At 72.8% G+C, this 1,498-nt stretch overlaps 1 protein-coding gene across 1 annotated transcript in view; it reads left to right on the forward strand.

Annotated features, from left to right (window-relative positions):
- Positions 1 to 1,498, forward strand: part of PLEC (plectin) — a 29,357-nt gene that overhangs the window by 17,468 nt on the left and 10,391 nt on the right. Inside the window, exons 15-18 of the mRNA XM_012722872.1 lie at positions 7 to 57; positions 149 to 253; positions 346 to 444; positions 1,131 to 1,496. Coding sequence (XP_012578326.1) covers positions 7 to 57; positions 149 to 253; positions 346 to 444; positions 1,131 to 1,496 — 621 coding nt within the window. The remainder of the gene's footprint in view (positions 1 to 6; positions 58 to 148; positions 254 to 345; positions 445 to 1,130; positions 1,497 to 1,498) is intronic.

Genomic DNA, 1,498 nt, shown 5'->3' on the forward strand with positions numbered 1-1,498 from the left:
GGCGAGAAGGTGGAGGAGTGCCAGAAGTTCGCCAAGCAGTACATCAACGCCATCAAGGTGAGGCCGCCCGGCCGGCCCCGCTGGCGAAGGGGAGGGGCTGGGGGCCTGGGGGGCGAGGACGCGCTAGTGGCCAACCATGTCCCCACAGGACTACGAGCTCCAGCTGGTCACATACAAGGCGCAGCTCGAGCCGGTGGCCTCCCCGGCAAAGAAGCCCAAGGTCCAGTCTGGCTCCGAGAGCGTCATCCAGGAGGTAAGGCCAGGGCCGGGCGGGCCAAGCCTGAGCCGCCCGGGCGGGCGCAGGGCCCGAGCGCCGGCTGACCCTGCCTCTGCCCTCCCGCCCAGTACGTGGACCTGCGTATGCGCTACAGCGAGCTGACCACGCTCACGAGCCAGTACATCAAGTTCATCAGCGAGACTCTGCGGCGCATGGAGGAGGAAGAGGTACACACAGCCCGCTGCCCGCCGGCCCCGTGGGCCCCCCGTGGGCCGAGGCCCTGCCTGCGCCGCACCCTGGCCTGGCACGCTCTGCCCGGGTGGCTGCCGCCCGCCCTCCTGCTGTCACGCCCCGGCTGCCCGCCGGCTCTCACGCGTCTTTTCTTGGGCTCCTGTGCTGTTCTGTCCACTTGCTCGGAAAGAGGTGGGGGCGGGAGGGGTGGCCTGGAGCGCTGGGCAGTCCCCGCCGGTCCTGTCCTCCTGCCTCCTGGGCGGCGTTGTCTGGCCTGCCAGCGGCCGCCTCTGCTTGGAGCCCCGGCTCACCAGCCCCTCCTGAGCTGCGCCAGCGCTGCCCTGCTGTCCCACGCAGGCCGGCCCGGCCAGCCCCTCCCGTGTGCTCCGAGTGGGGCCTGGTCGCAGGGGGCTTTGTGGCTGGAGCCGGGCCAGCAGGTGCAGGCCTGTGTCGCGGGCACCTTACAGGCCCTGCCAGCCCGCTGCTTTGCGGCGCTGGCCAGTCTGTCTCCGTGGCCCCCTGGCCGAGGCGGCCCTGCCTGAGCGCCGGCAGATGCACGCGGCTCCCTCCGCCGCCGCGACTCCACCTCCCTCCGCCGGCCTCACTTCGCTGTGGGCTGCAGCTTCCCGGCGCCAGGCGCCTCACGCTGTCTCTGGTTCTCTCCTCTCTGCCTGGGCCACAGAGGCTGGCGGAGCAGCAGCGGGCAGAGGAGCGGGAGCGGCTGGCCGAGGTGGAGGCTGCGCTGGAGAAGCAGCGGCAGCTGGCGGAGGCGCACGCCCAGGCGAAGGCGCAGGCAGAGCGCGAGGCGCAGGAGCTGCAGCAGCGCATGCAGGAGGAGGTGGCCCGGCGCGAGGAGGCCGCCGTGGACGCGGAGCAGCAGAGGCGCAGCGTCCAGGAGGAGCTGCAGCAGCTGCGGCAGAGCTCGGAGGCCGAGATCCAGGCCAAGGCGCAGCAGGCCGAGGCGGCGGAGCGCAGCCGGCTGCGCATCGAGGAGGAGATCCGCGTGGTGCGCCTGCAGCTGGAGAGCACCGAGCGCCAGCGGGGCGGGGC

Source organism: Condylura cristata, unplaced genomic scaffold, assembly GCF_000260355.1.
Source record: "Condylura cristata isolate star-nosed mole 26May11 unplaced genomic scaffold, ConCri1.0 scaffold00009, whole genome shotgun sequence".
NCBI classification, from domain to species: Eukaryota; Metazoa; Chordata; class Mammalia; order Eulipotyphla; family Talpidae; genus Condylura; species Condylura cristata.